The sequence below is a fragment of the Narcine bancroftii genome, chromosome 6, assembly GCF_036971445.1.
Source record: "Narcine bancroftii isolate sNarBan1 chromosome 6, sNarBan1.hap1, whole genome shotgun sequence".
NCBI classification, from domain to species: domain Eukaryota; kingdom Metazoa; phylum Chordata; class Chondrichthyes; order Torpediniformes; family Narcinidae; genus Narcine; species Narcine bancroftii.
This window is the reverse complement of record NC_091474.1, coordinates 24,175,368-24,200,703: the sequence shown is the minus strand read 5'-3', so window position 1 is coordinate 24,200,703 and position 25,336 is coordinate 24,175,368. Positions and strand designations below refer to the sequence as shown.

The window sequence follows — 25,336 nt, the reverse complement described above, 5'->3', positions numbered from 1 at the left end:
CTTCACTGAGATCTGATAAATTCTCACATTTCCCCACTCCCCAACTCTGCTATTCCCCCATTCAAATACCTTGTTAATAATATCTGGGTGTGTATTTAAGGTTTATCATTTTATTTTAAAGATTCTCAAACCTACAGAAGACAATACTGGTGGGGTTGAACTGTATATTTTATTTCAGTTTTAATAGTTTGTATAATTTAATGATTGTCTAAAACAATCTGAACGTTGCGATAAATTCCATAAATTTACAAATCGCAGATTTTAATTGAATCCAAGTATTGCGAGATCCGTTTCGTATTCAGCAGCGGCTTGTAAATGGGAGTTAGGGGAGATGACTCAGGATGGGGGTGATCCACGATCGGTGTTTCAGTTCAATGAATGGGTCAATTTTATTGAAGAGAGTGAAACGTGGGTTAAAATATATGCCTTATTAACTGTTCCTTCTTCACTCTATATGCTTGCAAATGTCATTACAATTTTTTCTTCCTCCCAAAGGCTCCCATATAACCGAGCAATAACTCAGTGGTCTTCTGGTATTGTCCCAAGGGCACGTATGAGCACAGTATACAGGTCTCTGAGAGGTGGTCTCTGAGAAATAAGGGGCTTGGTTTGTTACTTTAATGACCAATAATGATGCAGAATCTCTCAGTTGAGCAAATGGAATTTAACTCTCGACACATGGCAAATGTTGCACTTTGCTGTCAAGCACAATGAATAGCAGGGCCATGGAGTGTTCTAGAACAGAGATCGAAAGGTCAGGGTGGTGAAGAAGGTGCCTGGGATGGTCGCCTTCATTGCCTGAGTATTAAATGTAATGGTCAGGACCTCGTGATACAGATGTTCAGGGCATTGATGATGTCGCACTTGTCATACTGTGTGTGTAGTTCTGGGTGCTCAGCTACAAGAAGGATCTTAATAAGATGGAAGGTGTGAAGAAGAGATTCACCAGGATGTTTCTGGGTCTGGAGGGCTTGAGTTTAAAGGGAGAGGTTGGATAGGCTGGGTCATCATTCCTTGGTGAGTTGGAGGCTGAGAGGTGACCTAAAACAAGTTTATAACATCATGAGGTTCCTGGATAAAGTGAATGCTCACAGCCTTTTTCCGAAAGGTAAAAGATTCCAGAATGAGAGGGGAGAGCCCGAAAAGGCACCTTTTTCCACTCAGAGTTGTCCACATTTGGAACCAACTGCCAGTTGTCAAAAAGACATAATCCTTTATTGTCATGTAACAATTTTGTGTAATATTTGCATGGACAGAAAATGCATTATTACACGAAATTGCCTTCCTGCTGTAAGGCAAAAAGTCGCCACGAGTGTCGCCCAGCAGCTGGCACCCTTGTCAGTAAGAGAGAAAGAGAAGCAAAAGGCGTTTGGACACGGATGTTGGTAGAAGTGATTTAGAACGAGATTAACCAAAATGCTGACAAATGGGTCTCATCCAGAATGCCAACTTGGTCGGCATAGGCGAGTTTGGTGCAGGGCTGGTTCTGTACCATATAACAGATCCATGATGGGCCTTAAGCTCTGGTTATGTTCCTGGTCAAGGGAGAATGGATAAGGATTGTTCTTGCCAGGTGACTCCCTATTTGTGTCTCCAATACAGACTACCATCCAGTTACTGGGTCAGACTTCTGTACCTGCACAATCATATTCCAGGGTACATTTGACTGAGGTACTGGTGGGAAACTGGAAGGAGCCCCAGTGCGTATTGGTTATAAAGTTGCTCTGTTGTTCCCACAGCTTTTGATCCCGTTTGAAGCTGATGATGTCCTGCAGAACCATAGCCTCATCCAACATCTGACGTTGGCTGCTAAAGATGCAGCCCTCCTTCAGGGAGTTCTCATGAGGACAAAGGAAGAACCATCCAGCAGTGAGGTCAGTACTGGTGAGCATGGGCTTTCAGTTTGGAGGACATGCTTTGTGTTTCAATCACATTTCCAATCAACACAGAGTGAGCAATTCAAACAAGGCTAGATCCCCATTGGTTAAGAATCTGAGCAACTAACCCAGCTCTTCTTCAGGCTGCTATACCTTTTCCCCCAATGGTAGCAGAGTGAAGAGGGCTTGGCCTGGATGGTGGGCGTCTTTGAGGATAGAGGCTGCTTTCATTTTTTTTTTAAATTTTGCCCACAAGAAGATCACACCTGGTAGTTCCCAACTTGGCAGTGATGTTGGACGACTTTTACAAGGATTGCGAGTTCTAGAATGTGACTGGTATCACTTCCCTGAGGTGGTTGGGGATGAACATTGATTAGTTGTTATGGATGAGCTGCTGAGCTGGACACTAAGAGAGTTAACATTTCCCTAATTAACTGGATTCGATGCAGGTCAATGAGACATGGCAGAGTGCAAACTTTAGGACAGTGTCAATAGCCCATGGAAGAAAGACCTGAGTGTAGTTTCTGGTCTTTGCTGTTATGTATTATTTACTTAACCACTGTTAACCCCGTTTTATTAAGAGTCTCCTGACAATTAGTCAACAATCTGTTGTGGTCAGCAGACTGGATTTAAACAAAATAAAACCTTTCAAATCAAAAACTCTACCACTAAGCAAGGTTTTTATTTATAATTTTTTATTTTTCACACTGTGAACCAGATCAACCAAAATATGTACAAACGTTTCTCATTAAATTTACACAGTGGTCTTTTCTCCCCTTTCCACCCCACTTCCCTCCCTCCCCTCTACCCACCCCCCCTCCAATATCCATAAATATTCAACATGTACAATACAATAAAACCACAAAACAATATTTTCACACAAAGGAAAATAAACAAGAAAAATGCGTCATCTATTTATTACACACTAAATTTAGTCGTTTTGTCTTATCATTTTCATTCTCATTTTTGGGGATAATGGTTGTAGGCAAGCTCTCTCTGTTATGTTCCATGTATGGTTCCCAAATTTGTTCAAACATTGTGACTTTAATTTTTAAATTATATGTTATTTTTTCCAATGGAATACATTTATTAATTTCCATGTACCATTGCTGTATTCTCAGGCTCTCTTCCATTTTCCAAGTTGACATTATACATATTTTTGCTATCGCTAAGGCTATCATAATGAATTTTTTTTGCAATTTGAGGCCCAATTCTCTACTTCTTTTGTTACTTAAAAGAATTATCTCTGGTTTTTTTGGTATGTTATTTTTTGTAATTTTATTTAGTATCTGATTTAATTCTTCTCAAAACGTATTTACTTTCGTACATGCCCAAGTTGCATGTAATGTTGTTCCCATTTCCTTCTTACAGCAAAAACATTTATCTGATAATGTTGAATCCCATTTTTTAAAATTTTTGAGGAATAATATATACCCTGTGAAACTAATTATACTGTATCGTGCGTAACCTTGTGTTTATTGTATTCTTCCTAGTTCCAAAACATAACTTTTCCCATTTTTCATTTTTTATCTTTTTTTTAGATCATTTTCCCACTTCTGCTTAAGTTTATACTTTATTTCATTTTCCTTATCTTGCAGCTTAATGTACATGTTGGTCATAAATCTTTTAATTATCATTGTGTCTGTAGTCACATATTCAAAGCTGCTTCCTTCAGGTAATCCCAAGCTGTTTCCCAATTTATCCTTTAAATAATTGATGATATACAAACATTGTACCATGAGTTATTCCATATTTGTACTTCAACTGTTCAAATGTCAATAAATTATTTCCCAAAAAACAGTTTTCTATTGTAATCTGTGTCAAAAGAATCAAAGACGTTGATCCAAACCAAGGCTTTTATTAACTAAAAGACTGGAGCATATCACAAGTAGGTCGACCTGGTCTGGCTAGGAGCAATCCTTTAAGACCTGCCAGTAGGTGTGGCTACGCTCTCAGCCAATCACAGTCATGCTACACTACCATCTGTACATATACACATTGGTGATAGAATCTGTACTATCACATCTATTCTTTTGATCCTCCTCATTAGGCGCATATATATTGAGCAAATTCCAAAATTCTTTGTATATCTGACACTTTATCATTGCATACCTCCCTGCCAGATCTATTATTTCCTCCTCTATTTTGATTGGTACATTTTTGTTAACTAGTATGGCTACACCTCTAGCTTTTGAAGTATAGGATGCTGCCGTTACTTGTCCTACCCAGTGTCTCTTTAGTTTGTTATGTTCCGCTTCAGTTAGATGCCTTTCCTGCACAAATGCTATATCTATTTTTTCCTTCTTCAATAAATTCAGTAGCTTCTTTTTAATTTGGTTATATATTCCATTAATGTTTATAGTCATATAGTTCAACATGACCATCTTGTATCTTGCATACATCTCTTTTTCACTTCTTTGTCACCTCCATCCCCCTTTTCCCCATTTTCATCTCTTAGTTTTCTCTTATTACACTTAATATAGACAACACCTAAAGTACCCCCACAGTTCCCACATCCACTAATACCTTAACCCCCCCAAAAGTCCCCCCCCCCTCTCTGAGTTGCCCCTTATTCCTTGCTGGGCAACCACAACTCCCCTTTTCATTTTGGTTGTGATCTTGTTCACAGCGTCAACTGATTTTGGAATGACAGTTATTCCCCCTCCACCCAGCCCTCTCCAGAAAACACTTTTTTTTTAAACACATATAACAAGGCTCTCTCTTTTTTTCCCCCCCTTATTCCCTTCCTTCCCTTCTCTTTTCCCTCTTTAGTTCTTTACATATACATTTTTTTTTACATCTTTATATATACTTAATCGCCGTTCTTCATTCTTGTTACATCTCTTCATCACTTCTGTCCTGCAAACGTTCTGCGAATTCTTGCGCTTTCTCTGGATCCAAGAACAGTCTGTTTTGCTCCCCGGGTATAAATATTTTAAGCACGGCTGGATGTCTTAACCTGAATTTGTAATCTTTTTTCCATAAAGTTGATTTTGCTGTGTTAAATTCCTTCCTCCTCTTTAAGAGTTCAAAACTTATGTCTGGGTATAAAAAATTTAATTATCTTCTCTAATTTTATTCCTTGCCCGTTCCAGTATATTTTCTCTTGTCGTGTATCTCAAAATTTTACTAAGATGGATCTTGGTTTTTGATGTGTCTGTGGTTTCAGTGATAATGTTCTGTGTGCCCTTTCTATTTTCATTTTTTCCTGCATTTCTGTTGTTCCCAGGACCTTCGGGATCCATCCTTTTATAAATTCCTTCATGTCTGTGCCTTCTTCACCCTCCATCAGGCCCACTATTTTTGTGTTGTTTTGCCTACTATAATTTTCCAACATATCAATTTTCTGAGATAACAACTCTTGTGTGTCTAATTTTTTTGTCACTTTCTTCAAATTTTTCTCTTAAGTCATTTACTTCCATTTCTACAGCCGTTTCCCACTCTTCCACATTCTCTACTCTTTTCCCTATTTCTGCCATTACCAGTTCTAACATTTGCATTTTATCTTCTGTTCTTTTCATTTTCCTTTTAATTGCATTAAACTCTAATGCTAACCATTCTTTTAGTGATCTAATTTGTTCTTCAAAAAAGACTTTATCTATATTCTGTTCATCAGTTTTACCTTTTATTTCTCTTTGTCCATCAGTTTTACCTTCTATTTCTCTGTGAAGATCTTGGTCTTCTTCCTCTTCTTCTATGTCTGTATCTGTGTTTGTGTCGTCTTCTTCTCCTTTTTATGTCTGTGTCTCTTCTGTTTTTCCTGATGAGCTGCTTGTATCTCTTTGTCGGGCCTCTTCTTGTTGGGCCTCTTGTTGCTGTTCCTCCCCTCTTGGAGTGCTAATCTGTTGTGCTTGGTCTTCTTGTCGATCTTCCCTCCGTTTGTTTTCCACGTCTGTTTCGTCGCACCCTCTTCTGCTGTCTTCCTTGTCCTCCAGCTGAGAGCCCTGGTGTCGGGTGTCACTCAGCTGCTCGGTCTGTGACAGCCCGTTCCTCTGCTGAGCCCCCCTCCTGGCGGTGTCCTCTTTCTCCTCTGATTGCGCACTTTTGTTTGGCTCTGAGAGCCATTTTTGTAGTGTTCCGGCTGGTGGGTCGCAACTCTTTAGGGCAGGTACTGACCTCGAGGGTCGGGCGCTCCTCGTCACCACAGCATCCTGTTCCTTTGTGCAGGTAAGGCCTTCTTCTTTCTTCTCCGATGACTTTTTTTTCTAGTTGTTCTTACTTTCTCCTTCTTGGAAGCCATCTTCTTTCTCTTCTCTGTATCTTTATCTTCTATTTCTTGAATTCTATTTCTGTTATGCTTTGCTTTTTCCTAACTTTTTTTTCCTATTTTTCGGGAGAGGGCTGGTTTTCCTGACGGACCACTACTCCATCACGTGACTCCTCCCCACTAAGCAAGGTTGAAAAAGTTTTTTTTTTGGTTTAGAATTTTCTTTTTTTTTAATTTCTGATTTGTTCAGCTGCGAATAATGTAAACATTGATAACATTATTAGAGAAGGAGGAGAAAATAAATGAAAAGAGAACCGTAAACCTTTTTTAATATGAAGACATTTTATAACTTTCTTGAAAATAATTTATAATTTCACCTTTGGTTTGGTTTTTTTTGATGTTATGCTTTGATTATTATTACCAATGTGCTCTGGATTTTTGAATTGTGTTCATAGTTGGGAAAAATAATTCCTTTATTTCAATTATGTTGCATATTGTATAATTGTGTTAAATTGTTGATATTTTAACTATTAATAAAAATATTTTAAAAAGAAAGAAGACTGGATTGAGAGGGAGAAAACTTTTTCTTGCAATCCAGCATTGAAGAATGAGAGGGGATCCTAGAAATGTGTAAGATAGAGGGAAATTGTTTCCATTGGTGGGCGAGATTAGAACTAGTTTCAAAATTCAGGGTTGTAGATGGAAGATGGAGTAGGGAAGAACTGCTTTTCCCAAAGGGTGATGCATCTATGGAATTCTTTGCCCATTGAAGTAGTGAAGGCTACCTCTGTAAATATATTTAAGGCAAGGTTGCATAGATTTTTCCATAGTATGTGAATTAAAGGATATGGGGGGGGGGGGGGGGAGAAAGGCAAGTAAGTGAAAATGAGCCTGTCATCAGATCTGCCATGATCTCATTGTCTAGCAGAGCAGGCTCAAGGGGCTGAATGGCCTATTCCTGTTCCTATTTCTTGTGTTCTTATCTGTCCTCCATTATTTGGATCAGCACCACTGATGTGGCAATATCAGAATGGAGAGAGCAACAGCAGGGCAGGTGCATCTGGAACAAGAGGGCACAGGTTTGAATTTGAGATGAGAAAAATTTAAAGGAGATTTGAAGAGGATGGTGGAAAAACTGGAATGCGCTGTTGGAGGTAGACGAAGGAGCAGATCCTGGTGAATATTTAAAAGGAACTCGGACAGTTCCATGAACCAGAAAGGAGGTGCAATTGAATTTTGAGTGGAACTGTTTATTGCCATGTGTATTGAGTTTAAGTAAAATTGTGCTATCCCGGCATATCAATTTGACAATCAGAGTGTGCAATAGTAACAAATAAACAAGTGAGGGAGAAGTGTTGCAATAAATTGAGATGTGAAGGGTACAGTGAAAAGTGCATGGGGCTTGGGGAAAGGCAAAGTGATGGATGGGCATTATAGTCGCCATGGACAAGGTGGGGCAGGAGGACTTGTTTCAGTTCTGAACATTTCTACCACACTGGAGCGGAGATGAGGCCTAGTGCTGGTTAGCTTTAATTATATAAGGTGGACAGGGCAGGAATGAGAGTCAGGGGGTATTTTCTTGGATGTTCCAACGTAAACTGTCAGACTCTGGCTTTACCCTACCCTTAATCTACCCTTAATTTAGTCTATGTGTCGTCTTGAGTCCAGCGTGTTCGTTAAATGAAGTGATAGGAGAAGGTATTCGGTTCAACAATCAGTTTATTACACAGCACAAGAATAAAGCTTAACAGAGCTCTGGTTCAAACATTAGTTCATAGGTCACCTGCACTGTGAGCTATTCCCCAAGACTGACCTCTACTGTCCAGTCTCTACAGTTTATATAGCTCAACCTTATCATTCAGAACAAAAGTTGGCTTCCTTTGCTAGATTTCATTATCATACAGAACAAAAGTTGGCTTTCTTTGCTAGATTTCTTGCATAAGATTTATCACAAGTAATTTCCTGCTCTGCAGATATTGGGGTGTAGAGCTCCCATCTTAATCCTCAAGGCCAGAATATCCTGTTGTTTTGATCAGAAATCAATTCATACCCCAGATATTTCTAATTATTTCTTTGTTCTCATCTGGCCATATTCTGTTCTACTCAACACCTCCTTCTGTCTTACTTCTACTGAGTTTCCATTCTCTTTGTTTCTGACAGTCTCTGTCAGGATTCTCTTTGTTCTTGTCTGACCACCGTCTCCTGTGCTCATCAACACCTCCTTTTGTTCCTACTAAATTGTCTCATACATATTCTCTCTTTTGTATTTTGGGAGCAGACAATTCTAAGCCTACTGTAATCAGCCAACTTTGCTACATACTGTGGCTGCCCCTTACTTACTTTCCCTTCACCATGAGGTAAATATTAAATTGTTACATAGTACTGGATTCATGTATACAAGATGAATAGTACATAAGCATATATTCTACATATTTTCTATGATTAATTAACCCCTGTATTCCAACAAAACTCCCTACTCTTCAGTTGTATCTGCATCCTTCTGTTGAGTGTGTCTGCATTTAAAGCACAATTTAAATGCGAGTCCGAATTTAATTGGGTCAAAACTGGGTCTGCAACCAATGCATTATCACCTCGTCTCCAAACGCATGCTAAAAGAGCCAAGGCCTTCCATCACTTTCAACTCTTGGTTTTGAGTAGTTGTAATTATTTCAATTTCTCTTTAAATTTAGAGATGAGGCACAGTAACAGATCCTTGCAGGATACACCTGTTACCAATTAACCCACTAAGCCCTGTGTGTGTAATGTGGGAGGAAACCCACACGGACACGGGGAGAGCATACAAAATCTTAACAGCGGTGGATTCAAACACTGGTTGCTGCCACTGAGGGAGTCTTTTGCTAACCACTGCACTAATCGTGTCACCTACCTTTTTGTTGGACTCCTTGTTCGCTTTTGCCTCTATCGCTGATGATGTACCTCTCTTGCTAACTGAGTGGAGTGAATCTTTTATTTTTCCCTGAAGACCATCTGCTTTGCTCCTATCACTCTGTTCCCATCACCGGTGCCAAAGAACCTGTTCGACCAGGCATGTGAAGCTCAGCAAGACTTCAACGTGCTGATTGATAGAATCAGCATGGATCCTGAATTTCTAAAGAAAGCTCTGGCAAGGTAAGATTTCAACCATGGCATCTGCAGGGGAGGGGAAGGGGATTGCATTTCAAGAACAACAGTCTGTATCCCATTTTTTCTCTCTCTCCTCTCTGGAATGCGAAGCTGGGTTTTGTGTATTAAGAAACTTGGGGAGAAAGATGTTTATGTACTTTTTTCACAAAAATTCTATGAGAAGAAACTTTGCTTATTTGTGACAAAATTCCCTGTGCAGTGAGAAGGGTTCTTCTATAAACAGATTTTCTCCAACATTCAGACAGCTGCACAATGTAATGTATGAAGCCCACTACGGTTCAAGTTTGAATTTATTGTCCGAGGACATGTTTTCTTTGGCTTGGCTTCGCGGATGAAGATTTATGGAGGGGGGTAAATGTCCACGTCAGCTGCAGGCTCGTTTGTGGCTGACAAGTCTGATGCGGGACAGGCATCACAAAATACCCTGAGGTTTTTTTTTCCTGCAAACCAAGTAGAATTTCTATTTATCAGTAGTGTAAACTCTACTTGAGAAATGTTAAAGAAATGTAAATAAATTACTGTAAGGGATATTATAGACAAGAGGGACTGCATGGTCACAGTTAACATTTAACATCTCACACAAGCACAACACAGGTTACAACCCAGTGATAGTTTGTGAAGAACTGAGGGAAAGGTTGTCATAGTCTGTTGCAGAATGCAATACATTTGCAAAGACATTCTGATTTTGCAAAGGGAGAACCATTCTGGCTGGTGAAGAGAAAGCAACTTTCTGAAGCAGCTCTTGTGGCCAGCCATTTTTGTGGAATTCAGAACAAAGCATGATCTGTGAGTGACTGGGTCTTTTTGGTGGATTGACCTGTGCCAGGAGGGTCTTTTGGAAAGCAAAGCGTTTCATTTTGAGTGTGACGAACAGTGAAGGCCACTTGGAGAGATTGGGGCCAGGGTCTTGGAAGTTTCATGGAGGCCGTCCACATCAAGTCTTGCCTACACAAGGAGCAGGACAGTTATGACCATAGCTCGTGTTGATGGACATTTCTTCAAAGGCAATGCAAGAAGAGTTCGTGAGTCTATAGCAGCTACAACTCCGTCTTCCCATCAGTTCAACATTAATTTTGGGCATCAAATTTCAAAGGCCTATGCTTCAACTCTGAATTTGAAAGACTGAACTTTGAAGTGACTTTCTAGATTTTGGCCTGGATTGTAATGGTTTGGGTATATCATACGCACACACCTACATTAGTTCACCTGCACGTAATTGGGAATAGATTTAGCATTAAGGATAGTTTAAAAGTTAAGACTGTAGTTTAAGAGTAAGAAATAAAATCAGTGTTTTAAAATTAAACGTTGGCTGGTTCATTGTCTATTGCTGGTCGTTAAGTGCAGTTCATAACAAATGTGGAATGTAAGAGGCCTTAAATGAGTCTCTGAGTGTTGTTTGGGAGTCAGAGTTACACTCCAAGGTTCCCATCTGCTTCAGAGGGCATCAATCGTCCGGTGCCCAAGAAGAGGTGTGTGAGCTGCCTCAACGACTATCGCCCAGTAGCACTAACACCTACTGTGATTAAATGCTTTGAGAGATTGGTCATGGCCAGAATTAACACGTACCTAAGCAAAGGTTTGGACCCCCTGCAATTCGCCCATCGTTACAATCGCTCCACAGCAGATGCAATATCGCAAGCTCTCCACTCAGCTCTGGATCACCTCGAAAACAGCAATTGGTACATACGACTGCTCTTTATCGACTACAGCTCAACCTTCAACATCATTGTTCCCTCAGTGCTAGTCAACAAGCTCCAAATCCTGGGCTCTGCGCCCCCCCCACTGCAACTGGATCCTTGACTTCCTCATTGGAAGACCACAGTCAGTATGAATTAGAAGCAACGTCTCCTCCTCACTGATTATCAACACAGATGTACCTCAAGGATGCATGCTTAGCCCACTAGTCTACTTACATACACCCATGTCCCATGTGGTGGTCAGGCACAATTCCAATGCTATCGACAAATTTGCTGATGACACCACAATTGTTGGCAGAATCACAAACAGCAACAAGGAAGCATAGAGGAAGGAGATAGATCAGCCAATTTTTCAATCTCAATCCTGTATGGTTTCCCTTTATGCAACTGTGGGTTCGTCAGCAAATTTGAGGATGGTGTCATTGTTATACTGAGCTACATAGTCGTAGGTGTAACGTGAGTAGATCAAGGGGCTAGGAACACAGCCCTGTGATGGACTGGTACTGATGAGGATTGTGGAGGAGAAGTTCCTACCAATCCTCGCTGATAGTGGTTTGGAGGTGAGGAAATCCAGGATCCAATTACACAGTGGGGCCTTGAGACCCAGGGCTTGGAGTTTGCTGATCAATTTTGAGGGGATAATACAAAGATAGGTGGAGGGTCAGGGAAATGGAAAGGAAACTGAGAGGCTGCAGAGAATCTTGTTTAGATTAGGCGAATGGGTAAAGAAATGCAAATGAAATAAAAATGTTGGAAAGTGTATGGTCATACATTTTGGTGGAAGGAATAGAACGTCAAACTATTGTTTGGATTGGGAGAAAATTCAAAATTCAGAGGTGTAAAGGGACTTGAGAGTCCTCAAAGAACTGGGTCTCCATTCAGGAGGAGTGTTGCATAAATTGGGCTCAAAGAATAATTGAGGACTCTTTCCATCCAGCACACAAGATCTTTACTTCCTTCCTGATGGTAGTGGGTCACAGGAGCATCAAAATCAGGTATCCTGTAACCAAGTAAATTATTCCAAAATATTGATACGTTTTATGTTTTATCTTAATGTATATATGTGATTATTACCAGGTTTCTGCTGTGCATTGTGTGAGCATGTGTGGTTCTCTGCATCGAGGTCCAGAGAAACACAGTTTTGTTTGGTCGTGTTTGTAGTTAGATGACAATTAAACTTGAATTTGAAAGATCATTTAGCACCACGAAAGGACAGTGTGATAGCACTGTTATCAGGTTCATTCAGGAGCCTAATGGGTGCAGGGAAGACCTGTCTTTAAGCCTATTGGTGCACGCTTTCACACTTTGAACCCTTCTCACTGATGGGAGGGTGAAGTCATTGTGTCCAGGGTGTGATGGATCCGTATAGCCCAAGCAGTAGGAGATGTTGATGGAGGGGAGGGAAGTTTGAGTAATGTTCGAAGCTGCATTCCTTACCTTCTGTGGCTTCTTCTGATCTTGATCTCATCCCACGCTGTGATGCAGCAAGCAAATGTATTTATCGCAGAGTGGGATAACCTTTCTCATTGTCCAAGCCATAAAGTGACAAAATAAAACTCCACTTGGTTACAGATGAAGTGGAATACCAAGCAGATAGCAACTAGTCCCACCTGCCTACATTTGCCCAATAGCCCTCAAAACCTATTGTTATAAAAGCACAGAAATGCTGGAGGAATTCAGCAGGGGCCATAGGAGATCAAGAAATGCATCTCTCCTGCATTTTGGGCCTGCCCTTCTTCATTTGAGTGAAACAGCAGGCAGGAACCTGAATTAAAAGGCTGGGGAGAAGGGAAGAAAGGGTGGGGAGCGGAGCACAAACCAACGGACAAAAGGTGTTGATTGGATATGGATAGGAGGACAGGAGAGGAAAGTTGTAATTGATCTGGGGGAGGGATAGCTCTGTGAATGCAGAGCTGGAAGAAAGGAGAAAGAGGGACAGATAGTTGGGGGAGGGGGGGTAGGTGATGAGGTGTTCCTCCTCAGATTTGCAGGTAGTTTCAGTCTGGTAGTGCATGGACAGACATGTCGGCATGGGAATGGGATTGGGAAATGAAATAGGTGTCCACTTGGAGATCTCCTGCCCTGTAGCCATTGTTGAATTGGTGCAAAGTAGCTGTTGGAAGAATCCAGTACAAGTTCCTCTTGTTCAATTTACAGACCACTGAAGTGATAGGTTTTTGACCGTTTAAACCCTGCAAACTTATCAACTACGTTCTCCTTGCTCTCACTTTCAGCACCATAAAAGCAGATGAATTTACAGCTCGCCTCTTCAACATCTACAATCAGGTGCTTGAAGAAGGGATTACCCAGGTAACGAATGATCTTTCAAGCTGTTAAGGAAAGGGGCACCTGGAATCAAAAATTTCCATCAAGAATTAAGACTCTTTCTGAGGAGGGGAGATGGGGGTGTAAGTGTTGGCAAGAGTATGTCCAAATGCTGTGAAGCAAAGAAAACCTTCAGTGTTGGCCTTGTGTGCTTGAGTTGGTTTCCTTTTTGCTCTGTTGATAAATACCCTAGTTAAAGGCACTACCTACTGTATATACTTGCGTAAAAGTCGAACGTTGTGGACCATTTTTTAACGTTAAGTTTATGGGGTCAACCATTACATGGATACTATTGACCACGGTAAGTATCTGCGTTTGTCGGAGGTGTTGGGAGTGCAGATCAGCAGGGACAGGGGGGCAAGTCCATATTTGAGGTGTCGGGGGCTCGGATGGTTGGAGGGCCAGGGCTGAGGCATGAATTTGTGACTGAGATGTTAGGAGCTCTGGTTTGTGGGCGTCGGGGCCGAGGTGAGAGACTAGGGTTGACCTTTACACAATATATATGGAAAATATACATTTTTTGGCCAAATATAGGGGGTCAACTTCTACATGAGATCAACGTTTACATGATAAATGAAGGTTCCTTTGCTTGTTCATTCAAACAGTTAGTGAATGTATGGTCTGAGCCACTTGCTGGTTTACTAGGTCTAGGTTAAAGCCTTTATCCAAATTTTGTGCAGATTTCCTAGCAGTCTGCATTGAGTGAGTTTGTTTTTGGTAAGTTTAAGCTTTCTGCTCCATAATAATGATCACACCTTTGGAGGATCAAATTGCTTCTTTCTTTAGCTGGATTGCTGACAGAATATTCCAGATGCTGGGAATCTGCAATGAAGCAAACTGTTGATAATACTCAGTTGGGAGGCAGCATCTCTGGAGAGAGAAGTAAAGTTCACGTTTCAAGAGGTGGTCTCCTCTGTACTTTTAACAATATGTAGAACTTCATCTGCTTCTTCAAAATGTCAGCACTTCCTTAAAAACCTTCCTTCCAAGTGGAGCAACACTTCACTTGTGAATCTGCAGAGGTCATTGACTGCATCCGGTGGTCTGATTGTACTCTCCTCTATATTGGAGAGTTTGGGTGCAATCTGGGAGATTTCTTTGTGGCGTACCTTGGCTCTGTCCACCACAGTAACGTGGATACCCCAGTGGCCACCCATTTCACTTCCCCGTCCCATTCCCTTGCTGACATGTCTGTCCATGGTCTTTTGCACTGCCAGACTGAGAGCACCTGCAAATCGGAGGAACAACACCTCATCTTGCATCTTCAACCAGATGGCATTAAAATAGACTTCTACAGTTTCCATTAAAACTCCTCCCTGTTACCTGCCCCTCCTCTCTCTCCCTCCTTTCACAGAGCCAAAATCAATTCTCAACTTACCTTTTATTCTATCCAACTATAGTACAACTACAACTCCGATTATCTGAAATGGTTGGGACCGGTTCTATTTCGGATTAACGATATATTCGGATAACTGGTCATTTTTTTTTAAAACCAGCCCAATGGCAACAGTAAGTTACTTGTAACAGTGTTAAAATAACAACAAACAACAAGGGAAGGCTTCTTAAGCATTAAATAATGTTTAATTTGCACCTGAAAACAACCTGAATAAATTCAACACCAAAAACTCGAAATTCTACTCAGAAATTTTTTCAACCTATGAAATCAGTTCGGCTCCGAAAATATTTCCAATAACTGAGGATTACTGATTGTTTCAGATATCCTCACTTATCTGAAAATTTTTGGAGGCAAAATGACGTCATTTTGGATTTAAAAATTTTTTGATAAATGAGGATTTCTGATTTTTCTGAAATCCTCAATTATCTGAAAAAAATTATCAAAGCTTAACTTCTGGGTCCAAAAATTTTGGATAATCGGGAGTTATGCTGTAACACCTTTTGTTTTTTGGTCTGGACTCCTCTCCCTCCCTATCTTCAGTCTTTATTCTGACGTCTTCCTGTTCTTTTACATATACCTTGATGGGCTCAGGCTGGAAACATCTGGTCGCTCCTCTGGGTGCTGTGAGACTGGTTGAGTTCCTCCAGCATTTCTATGTGTTTTTACTTAAAAACCTGTAGAATGGTAAAGTTGTGTGGGAGGTGCCCAATCTGTTATTCTTGCATAAATTAAGGTCTTGTTTTTTTTCTTATTCCCCATGTCCAGTCAATTACTTTGGGTATAAACCGATCAGATTACATGTTTGACAAAAAACATGATCAGAGTGCCTGTCTGAAACAGATTGAGATTAACACCATCGCTGCCAGTTTTGCAGGTCTGGCTGCAAAGGTCCCAGTAGTACATCGGTAAGTTTCTACACGGGTGATTTTCATTCGTTTATTTGATACTGGTCGTTTCTTTAGTGTGCAATCAAATGGTGTCCTCCTCCACATCCATTCCGTCAATATCTTCATCTTTCCATTGGCGAGTACAAGTGCAGGGCTCCTGATTTAGGTTCAGAAAGATCCCATGCCACCTGAGTAGTGGGCAGCCTAGATAGTGTTGCTAGGCTTGCTTCTCATTTAATGGTGTGGTGGTACAACTAGTAGAGCAGCTACCCCGCAGTTGTAACAACGTGGGCTCAATCCTATCATACAGACATACAGCACAGTAACAACCCCTTATGGCCCATGACCCTGTGCCACCCAATTAACCTACAGCCCTCATACATTTTTTGAATGGTGAGAGGAAACTGAACATCCAGAGTAAACACACACAGACAGCGTTGGATTCAAGCCTAGGTCACAGGCTCTTTAATAGTTTTGCATAAACTAACCGCTACGTTAATCGTGCCACCACCTGACCACTGGTGCTGTCTATGTGGAGTTTGCATGATCTCCCTGTAAACGTGTGTTCTCTGGGTGCTTCAATTCTCTCCTGTATCCCAAAAGTATGCAGATGGTTAATTAACCTCTGTACATTGGCCAAAGCACACTAGTGAATAGATCAACCTGATAGGGTTGACAGAAGAGTAAAATGGGATGAATGTGGAATTGAAGTGAATGGGATCTTGATGGTCAGTATGGATTTTGTGATCCAAGACCTTGTTTCATTGCAATTGTGTTGCCTTTCAAACATTTGGAAGTGAAGTCGCAGATATTTGCCTTCCTTAAATGCTGTTTATTAACTAATTTAAAGTACTGTTAAAATTACTTTAAAGACTTATAAGAGATTTTTATCCTTCAAAATTTCTTGTAGGCATGTAATGCACGTCTGGGGAAAGCCGGAAGAAGCAGCAAAGATCCAGAGTAACAGTGCAGCAAAAGAAATTTGCAAAGGAATTGCAAAAGCCTGGGAATTGTATGGATCACCAGAGTAAGTTTGTTTACATTTCTCTCTTTTGTACATGTATCCTTTCCTTGAATGTAGTTGTTTGCACAACTGGTAAGTAGAAATTTGGTCTGGTCTGCAGGGAAAAAGAATCTCAGCATTGCACGAGATGTCATGTATGTTCTCTGACAATAAATCTAAACTTTGAACTCACTGGTGACCTCACAAATCCTACGTACAGCCTCTTGCTCTCAGAATCAGGATTTATTGTCATGAACAAGTCCTGAAATTCGATGTTTTGCGGCAGCCTCATAGAGCAAACACATATTATAACCATCTTATGACATTACTATAAAAGATAAAATAAGGCAATAATTACAATAATGGTGCACGAAAAGTAAGGCAGTGTCTTTGGTTCATTGATTATCCAGGAATCTGATGGCAGTGGGGAAGAAACTGTCCTTGTGCCGCTGAGTACTCGTCTTTGGGGTTCTGTAACTTTTTCCCCAATAGTAGCAGAGTGAAGAGGGCACAGCCTGGGTAGTGGGGGTCTTTGAAGATAGAGGTTGCTTTTTAAAGACACTGCCTCAAGAAAATGTCCTCAATGGAGTGAAGTCTGTTGCCTGTGATGTCGCAGTCAAAGTTAACAGAGCCTTCTTTGTGATTGCATCGATGAGGAGGGTCCAGGACAGATTCTTAGTGATGTTGACACCCAGGAATTTGAAGTTCTTTATCCTCTCCATTAATGAGCCCTCAATGAAGACTGGGTCACGTTCCCTTGACTTCCTCATGAAGTCCACAATCATCCCCTTAGTTTTGCTGATGTTGAGCGCAAGGTTGTTGTGTTGACACCGCTCAACAAACCAATCTATCTATCCCTCCTGTACGCTTCTTCATTGCATTTGTGATTCTGCCGACAACTATGGTGTCATCTGCAAACTTGTAGATGGCATTGGAATTGTGCCTGGCCACAGAGTCATGGTGTATAACGAGTAGAGCAGTGGGGTAAGCCTGCATCCTTGGGGTGCGCCTGTTTTGATAATCAGTGAGGAGGAGACGTTGTTTCTAATTCATACTGACTGTAGTCTTCCAAGAAGAAAATCAAAGATCCAGTTGCAGAGGCGGGTACAGAGGCCTAGAGTTTGTAGCTTCTTGACCAGCACTGAGGAAATAATGGTATTGAAAGCTGAGCTGCAGTTGATGAAGAGCAGCTGTATGTATGAATTTCTGAGGTGATTCAGAGCTGAGTGGAGTACCAGTGATATTTCATCTGCTATGGAGCGATTGTGACGGTAGGCGAATTGCAGTAGGTCCAGATCTTCACTTGGGTACGTGTTAATTCTGGCCATAACCAGCTTCTCAAAGCATTTCATCACAGTAAAAATTAGTGCTACTGGATGCTAATCCTTGAGGCAGCCCACGCCACTTTTCTTGGGTACCAGGATGATAGATGCCCTTTTGAAGCTGGTGGGAACCTCTGACTGTCACAGAGGTTGAAAATTGTCTGTAAACACTCTGGATAGTTCGTTGGCGCAGATTAGTACCCTGCCAGGTACGCCGTCAGGGCCTGGCACCTTGCAAGAGTTCACCCTTTTGAATGATTACCTAAAGCTGAGGTTGAGGTAATCCTCACTCTTAACCCCAGCACAATTTGAGGCCTTGGCTTTTGTTGTTGCGCTAAATATCACAATTTGTGACGATAATTGCAAGTTATGATGTAAAAAATGCTGAGTAAGTCGGGCAGCATCTGTACAAAGGGAAATCATGCCTTGGATCCTTTAGCAAAACTGGGAATGAGGGATTAAAACGCACCATTAAAACATGCAGCTAATTTTAACGTCAATGTGCCTACAGGGGCATACTGTGGATGGGCACTAAATATGTTTATTTCCGGATCTATAAATGAATATTGGAATTTAAAACCACTCGCCATAAACTAGATAGGTATAACTTCACGTTTCCCCGCAGATCCCAACTTTAGCCTATGGATTTGCTGGAGCAAGTTGAGTTATACTAACTTGCATTGTTTTGTGTTCAGGGCAGTGGTCCTCTTTCTGGTCGAGAGAGTCTCGAGGAATATCTTTGACCAGCGCTGCTTGGAAATGGAGCTGTGGGATAAGTATGTGTCAATAAAGTCAGGTTATCAGTTCATCTGTATTTAATTTCTCTTTGTTGCTTTTGTGATCATTTTTGTCCCTCCATCTTAATTTGTTAATTGGTGGCCATCTTGTCTTGGACTCCCCAACCAGTAGAAATAATTTCTCTCTCCACCCTTATCAGTTCCCCAGACGTTGAAGACTCCAATTATAGCAGTCCATAATGCTCAGAAATAAGAGTCCAATTCATCAATGTGTAATTTTCCCTTGTAACATAATCCCCCTTGCAGTCCAGGCATCATTCTAGTTAAGCCGTGCTCTTTCCCTGCAGTGAGTACACAAAGAACGTAATAAGATGCCATTTGAGGCAAGTTGTTGATTTTATGTACTGTACATTATAAAGTATTAAACGCTTGCAGCGTGGAGCCATATTGTCATTCTGCACTGAACCGGGCCATTCAGTCCTCCTTGGTTTTTTTAAAAAATTTTTTTTTTCACACCATAAATCACGTTAGCCATGATATACACTTTTTCTTTTTCACACTTATACAGTGACTTTTTCTCCCCCCCCCCCTCCTCCCAAGCCACCCCCCCACCCCCCCCTCTCATCCATTTTAGGTATACAATCTAGGTTGCATTAAGCCAGTCAGACAATGTTGTCATTCAACAAAAATACACCAGAAATTCTACTGAGTCCATTCTTTTCTTCTCTTCTCCTTCCATCAACTTAGGTAATGTTTGTTCCCGGTAGGTTTTCGCTATTGTATTTAATGTAAGGCTCCCATACTTGTTCGAATATTTCAATATTATTTCTTAAACTATATGTTATTTTTTCTAATGGAATACATTTATTCATTTCTATATACCATTGTTGTATTTTCAAATTATCTTCCAATTTCCAGGTTGACATAATACATTTTTTTGCTACGGCTAGAGCTATCTTAACAAATCTTTTTTGTGCATCCTCCAAGTCAATTCCAAATTCTTTATTTTTTATGTTACTTAGGAGAAAGATCTCTGGGTTCTTTGGTATATTGTTTTCTGTTATTTTATTTAATATCTGATTGAGATCATCCCAAAATTTTTCTACTTTCTCACATGTCCAGATTGCATGAACTGTTGTTCCCCTTTCTTTTTTTACATCGAAAACATCTATCAGATACTGTTGGGTCCCATTTATTTAACTTTTGTGGTGTAATGTATAGTCTGTGTAACCAATTATATTGTATCATGCGTAGCCTCGTATTTATTGTATTTCTCATCGTTCCAGAACATAATTTCTCCCATGTTTCCTTTTTTATCTCTATATTTAAATCTTGTTCCCATTTTTGTTTAGTTTTACCATTTGTTTCCTTATTCTCCTTTTCTTGCAGTTTAATATACATATTTGTTATAAATCTTTTGATTAACATTGTATCTGTAATCACATATTCAAGGTTACTTCCCTCTGGTAAACTCAAGTTGCTTCCTAATTTATCTTTCAAGTAGGATGTCAGTTGGTAATATGCCAGCGCTGTATCTCCAGTTATATTGTAGTTATCTCTCATTTGTTCAAAGGATAAGAATCTACTTCCTGAAAAACAATTTTCTATTCTTTTAATCCCTTTTTTTTCCCATTTTCTAAAGGAAAGGTTGTCTATTGTAAAAGGGAGTAGCTTATTTTGCGTCAATATTAGTTTTGTTAATTGATAATTTGTTTTATTTCTTTCTACATGAATCTTTTTCCAAATATTGAGGAGATGGTGTAATACTGGGGAAGTTCTATGTTGTACCAATTTTTCGTCCCATTTATATAATATGTGTTCAGGTATCTTTTCCCCTATTTTATCTAATTCTAATCTCGTCCAGTCTGGTTTTTCCCTTGTTTGATAAAAATCTGATAGGTATCTTAATTGTGCGGCTCTATAATAATTTTTGAAGTTTGGCAGTTGTAAGCCTCCTTGTTTATACCATTCTGTTAATTTATCTAGTGCTATCCTCGGTTTCCCCCCCTCTCCATAAAAATCTCCTTATTATTTTCCTTAACTCTTTGAAGAATTTTTCTGTCAGTTGTATTGGCAATGCCTGAAATAAGTATAGTATCCTTGGAAAAATGTTCATTTTAATACAGTTTATCCTTCCTATCAGTGTTAGTGGTAGCTCTTTCCAATGCTCTAAATCGTCCTGTAATTTTTTCATTAGTGGATTGTAATTGAGTTTATATAATTGGCCTAGATTTTTGTTTATTTGTACACCTAGGTATCTTATTGCCTGCATTTGCCATCTGAATGGGGATTCCTTCTTAAATTTTGAGAAATCCGCGTTATTCATAGGCATTGCTTCACTTTTATTTACGTTTATCTTGTATCCCGACACTTCTCCATATTCCTTCAATTTCTTATATAATTCTTTTATTGATAGTTCTGGTTCTGTTAAGTACACTATCACATCATCCGCAAATAGACTGATTTTATATTCCCTGTCTTTTATTTTTATTCCTTTTATATTATTATCTATTCTTATCAATTCTGCTAGTGGTTCTATAGCTAGCGCAAACAATAACGGTGATAGTGGGCATCCCTGCCGCGTTGACCTGCTTAAGTTAAATTGCTTTGATACATGTCCATTTACTGTCACTTTCGCTAACGGTCCCTTATATAATGCTTTAATCCAATTAATATACTTCTCCGGTAAACTGAATTTTTGCAATACTTTGAACAAATAATTCCATTCTACTCTGTCGAAGGCCTTCTCTGCGTCTAAAGCAACTGCTACTGCAGGTGCTTTATTTCCTTCTACTGCATGAATTAAGTTAATAAATTTACAAATATTGTCTGTTGTGCGTCTTTTTTTGATAAATCCAGTTTGGTCTAAATTTACCATTTTCGGTACCTGTTCTGCTAATCTGTTTGCTAATAGTTTAGCTATTATCTTATAATCTGTGTTTAGCAATGATATTGGTCTATATGACGCTGGTGAGAGTGGATCTTTCCCTTGTTTTAGTATCACTGTAATTATTACTGTTTTACATGAATCTGGTAAGTTTTGTGTCTCATCAATCTGGTTGATTACATCCAGGAGGGGCGGTATTAATAAGTCTTTAAATGTTTTGTAGAATTCTATTGGGAGTCCATCCTCTCCTGGTGTCTTATTATTTGGTAATTTTTTTATTATCTCTTGTATTTCTACTGTTCCAAATGGTTCTGTTAATTTATTTTGTTCCTCTGTTTGTAGTTTTGGTAGTTCAATTTTAGTCAAAAATTCATCTATTTTCCCTTCTTTCCCTTCATTTTCAGTTCGGTATAATTGTTCATAGAATTCTCTGAAGTTTTCCTTAATTTCTTTCGGATTATATGTAACTTGTTTGTCTTTATTCCTTGTTGCCAAAACCATTTTCTTAGTTTGCTCTGTCTTAAGCTGCCATGCTAAGATTTTGTGTGTTTTTTCACCTAGTTCATAATATTTCTGTTTTGTCTTCATTATATTCTTCTCCACCTTATATGTTTGTAATGTTTCATATTTTATTTTTTTATCTGCCAATTCTCTTCTTTTAGTTGTATCTTCCTTCATTGCTAATTTTTTTTCTATGTTTACTATTTCCCTTTCCAACTGCTCTGTTTCCTGATTGTAGTCCTTCTTCATCTTGGTTACATAACTTATTATTTGCCCTCTAATGAATGCTTTCATTGCGTCCCATAGTATAAACTTATCTTCCACTGATTCCGTATTTACTTCAAAATACATTTTTAATTGTTTTTCAATAAATTCTCTAAAATCCTGTCTTTTAAGTAGCATGGGGTTTAATCTCCATCTATATATTCTTGGAGGGATGTCCTCTAGCTTTATTGTCAGTATTAAGGGTGAATGGTCCGATAGCATTCTCGCTTTATATTCTGTTTTTCTTACTCTATCCTGCATACTAGCTGATAACAAAAATAGGTCTATTCTTGAGTATGTTTTATGTCTAGTCGAGTAGTATGAGTATTCCTTTTCTTTTGGGTTTTGTTTCCTCCATATGTCCACAAGTTTCATTTCTTGCATTGATTTAATTATAAATTTGGTTACTTTGTTCTTCCTGTTAATTTTTTTCCCCGTTTTATCCATATTTGGATCCAAATTCAGATTGAAATCCCCTCCTACTAGTATGTTCCCTTGCGTATTAGCTACCTTCAAAAAGATATCTTGCATAAACTTTTGATCTTCTTCGTTAGGTGAATATATATTAAGTAGATTCCAATGCTCCGAATATATCTGACATTTTATCATAACATATCTCCCTGCTGGATCTATTATTTCCTCTTCTATTTTAAATGGCACATTTTTACTAATTAATATAGCCACTCCTCTTGCTTTTGAATTATACGATGCTGCTGTTACATGTCCTACCCAATCTCTCTTTAATTTCTTGTGCTCCAATTCAGTTAAGTGTGTTTCTTGGACAAATGCTATATCTATTTTTTCCTTTTTCAGTAAATTTAGTAGTTTCTTCCTTTTAATTTGGTTATGTATTCCATTAATATTTAAAGTCATATAGTTCAGCGTAGCCATTTTATATTTTGTTTATCTTCTCTTTCCGTTTTTCCATCATTACCTTTCCTCCTTTTCCATTTCTGTTTTCTTATTTTCAACTCTTTATAAGACAACATTCCTACAACATCCAACATTTTCCTTATTCTCCTATTTCTATCTTCTTTATCCCCAATCTCCCCTTCCCCTCCTGAGTTGTCCTTTATCTCTTGTCGGACAACCACATCTCCCCTCTCCATTTGGATTTGCGAATCCACTCGCAAGCGTCAACTGATTTTGCAGTGACCACTCTTTTCCCCCACCCAGCCCCCCCCAGAAAAGATTTCACTTTTCATATGTCACATATGTCACAAAGGTCACTCTTTTAATTCTTTTAATTCCCTCCTTATTCTCTCTATTCCATTACCTTCCCTTATTAATTCTTGTCTATACTATCTATATTTTCCTCTAAGTACAGATACATTCACGTATGCACCTTGTCTCTATTCACAGTCCTCCTTGTTAATGCTGAACAGCGGGGACCCATCTGTACTAATCTAATTTTATAGCACGTCCCATAGTCTTGGCAAACTGCTTGTCTAGACCAGCCATTCTCTTTTTTAAAATATTTTATTTATTAGAAAAACAATTAATAACCACAATGACATAATGAAAATATTAAGAAATTATCACAATCATTCGTGATTACATAGGGAAAAAAAACTAAGAGAAACTACAAGAAATTCTAAAAAAAAACCCTAATCTCCCTTCCCCCTCCCCTTAACCTAATTCTAACCCACCTACAACCCCCCCCCCCCAAATAGAAAGAAAAGCTAGGAAAGAAATAGAAAAGGAGAATAACTCCTATCATTCATTTACAATCTGATAAGGAGATCCAGCGGCACTCGAGATCAACATAAAATTTTCAAATTAGAATAATCCAAATATAGGCTCCAAATGTGAAATTTATCTAATTTGTCCAACATTCAACGATAAAACCAAAGGTAGGTGGGAAACATTTATCAGTCTAATCGATTTGACCACATTGTCTGCTGAATATCCACCTTTAATAAAGCCAGTTTTATCAATATGAATCAAATTCGGTAAGTACTGTGCTAATCTCTTTGCCAAAACCTTAGTCAAAATCAACATTCAATAACGAGATTGGCTTATAAGACCCCGGGTTTAACGGATCTTTATCTTTTTTAAAGAATCACCATGATTATTGCCTGAGAAAATGATTCCAGGACCAATTGCAAATCTGATACCTGTTGAGAAACTTCCTCAAATACTGGGAGAACTAAATTTTGAAACTTTTTATAAAATTCCATCGTAAACCCATCCTCCCTGGAGATTTACCATTTAGCATTGAATTCAAAGCCGATCTAATTTCTCTCAAACCAATAGGTTCCTCCAACTGATCTCTAGTCCAGTCATTTAATCTTGGCAACTGCAGTCCTTTTAAAAACTCCTCTATTTTGTTCTCATCTTGTCTTATTTCAGAGGTATATAATTTTCTATAAAACTCCTTAAACTGATCATTAATATCTTGCAACCTATAAGAGACCCCTGAATTTTTCCTCACTGCTTTTATCTTTCTTGACATTTGTTCAGATTTTAACTGCCATGCCAATACTTTGTGTTTTATCCCCTAACTCATAATTTCTCTGATTAGGTCATTGTAGGTTTGTAATGTATTGTATTCCAATTTCAGTGCCTCCAAGGTATCAATTTTTTTCAATAAGTCGTCCTTCTCAACTCTCCATCCCATAAAAGAATTATCATACGTATCAAATTTTTCTTGATTAGTTTTAATACAGTCCTCCAACTTGTCATATATCTTCACTTTTTCTTGTGCTTTATCCACCACTTTTGCATGTTACACCATCTCAGCCTTAACAGTATAAATATCATCCCTAACACTAGCCAGTTGATTGTAAACAGAAGTAAAACCTACTGACATTTGTTGTAACATTATCTGAAACTGTATATCAAAATTTTCTTTAGATTCAGTAAAAGGCCTACCCTGACCAGATTTAAGTTTTTCAGGCACCTCTTCTTCAGGCTCGCTGATCCGCTCTTCCTCATGTGGCTGGTCTTCTCCCCCTTCTGCTGCCCCTTTAAGCTTCTTTTCAATCTCTTCAGCTCCCCTCTTCCCCCTCCCTTCAGATATGGGGCCTGCTCCCAGTCGACCCAGACTCGCTGGACTGATGAGCGGTAGACCCCCCCCCCACCCCCTT

General features: G+C 39.3%; 1 protein-coding gene across 3 annotated transcripts in view; it reads left to right on the top strand.

Annotated features, from left to right (window-relative positions):
* Positions 1–25,336, top strand: part of gss (glutathione synthetase) — a 59,523-nt gene that overhangs the window by 4,378 nt on the left and 29,809 nt on the right. For 2 of the 3 annotated variants that reach the window (XM_069884319.1, XM_069884316.1), the window contains exons 2-8: positions 1,740–1,874; positions 5,937–6,044; positions 9,068–9,213; positions 13,160–13,235; positions 15,412–15,551; positions 16,444–16,560; positions 18,554–18,634. In XM_069884319.1, the coding sequence (XP_069740420.1) occupies positions 1,842–1,874; positions 5,937–6,044; positions 9,068–9,213; positions 13,160–13,235; positions 15,412–15,551; positions 16,444–16,560; positions 18,554–18,634 (701 nt within the window). In that variant the 5' untranslated portion in view covers positions 1,740–1,841. The remainder of the gene's footprint in view (positions 1–1,739; positions 1,875–5,936; positions 6,045–9,067; positions 9,214–13,159; positions 13,236–15,411; positions 15,552–16,443; positions 16,561–18,553; positions 18,635–25,336) is intronic. The other variant, XM_069884317.1, reaches the window with a different exon arrangement.